Source organism: Sphaeroforma arctica (genome assembly GCF_001186125.1).
Source record: "Sphaeroforma arctica JP610 unplaced genomic scaffold supercont1.5996, whole genome shotgun sequence".
NCBI lineage: Eukaryota > Ichthyosporea > Ichthyophonida > Sphaeroforma > Sphaeroforma arctica.
The window spans coordinates 1-1,785 of NW_014034562.1; the positions used below are offsets into that span (position 1 = coordinate 1).

General features: G+C 38.8%; 1 protein-coding gene across 1 annotated transcript; it reads right to left on the reverse strand.

The window, feature by feature from the left end:
• Positions 1–1,348: 1,348 nt before the first annotated feature.
• Positions 1,349–1,547, reverse strand: SARC_15357 (hypothetical protein; the record flags this gene model as incomplete). The annotated part of the gene is made up of 1 exon (XM_014290521.1): positions 1,349–1,547. A coding segment is annotated over one exon (199 nt), but the record flags the coding sequence as incomplete, so codon positions are not given.
• Positions 1,548–1,785: the final 238 nt, after the last annotated feature.

Below are 1,785 nucleotides of genomic sequence, written 5' to 3' on the forward strand. Positions count from 1 at the left end.
GTGTGTGTGTGTGTGTGTGTTGTGTGTGTGTGTATATATATATATATATATATATATATATATATATAATTGAAGTCGATTAGAGTTAAGGTATATACATCGGTCGTTGGGCGCAGGACAAAACACACAGTGAATATAGCAGAAGTACATCATACAGTGTACTATGCACTTAGATAATGCTTTCACTCGTATATACTCTTCAGAACACTTCGTCAGCCTTGTATATTTTTCGACGCATGCACATTCAACAACCATGAGTTTACATACACAACTATATGGTGTGGTATAAGGTTCCATGATTCAATAAACTCGCCAGCAGCCATCAATGCGGACATATAGAAAGCACAGCCATATAATTTCTAAACGATATTGGGTGCTTAAAGGTGCACCTATATTTTTTCTCAGTTTATGCAAGCGTTCGCATTCTAGATTGTAAGACACTGCCAAATATAATTAAATGTCGCTACGACCGTGAGAGATATACTGCGGCGATACTAGACACTTCGCAGTAAGTGGACCTAACGCTTTCAAAACTTTTTTTTTGCCTTTTAGACCAGTCTCGAGTTATTTAAAGAAGAAATCTGGAGTGGCTCATCGTCTGTATGATAAACTGCTGCTCCGCGTAATACACCTCTGCGAATACTGGTGTGCATCCCTCGGGGTGCTACTTGCCTTGCTTTTGCATGTATGAATTTTTATATATGTATCCATTATGTTGTTATGTGTGTATGTGTATGTTGTATTTATTCTGTGGTATTTCAAAATTGCGACAAGGAGTACACTGCATCGCCATGAATGGTGCCTGACAAGTGACTCTGAATCACACGGAGTAATGACACTCATAGGTGCTTCACTGCGTGCGGGCCATCTTTACCTATAGTTACCCTACACAGACAGCTGAAATATACTTGTGAAATTGTGCATACCCCGTCTCTCGTGGATAACTAGGAAGCAAGACGAGCGTTGTGTCCAGCGTAGCATACCAGCCGACAGAAACGTGCAAAGTTAACACTGGCACTCGCCTACTAAACAGTCGAGGGAAGTATACACAAATACATTTCTATATTCTTAAACAAATATGTATGTTATTATCAATTCTACTTGCACATAGAAAGCTAACATGCGCAGAAAACATGAGTCATTGTGCTGCGCATAAATCTGAGTTTTCGCTTACCCGTAATGATCTCGTAAAGAGTTTATATTTTACAAAAAGCAAAACTGCACTCGGGACGTAATCCTGTAACATATCCGGAGCACGCAGCTAGCAATACCACATACACGTACACATACCTATACCCCCACTTAATGAGTGGGCATAGCTTGACCCAACATGTCTTTTACCACCTACCTGTGAAGAAGGTGTGCATCACCGTTCCGTACGTAGCCACAAGCATAGCATACCCCGCTATGATCCCACGGACAGCTAGAGATACATATCTTCCATCTAGCATAGCAAACAGGTGCACACTTCCGAATATGCCCATAAGCGGAATGAATGTCATGGCGAAGAATTGGCCGAGAGCCAGATGCTCGGCACTCTTTCCCATGAGCAATTGAGCAGTTTTCTCAAATTGGAGGATGTCATCTGTTCAAAAATAAGGTAGAATCTCTTTTTAGCCAGCAGTAATACAGCAGATAACCCTATACAAAAACTTAGCAAATATAACATATACAAGGTAAATATTTTTTTATATACTTGTATATATATGTATACATATATATCTATATCTGTATATATATATATGTATATAAATATATATATATATATATATATATATATATATG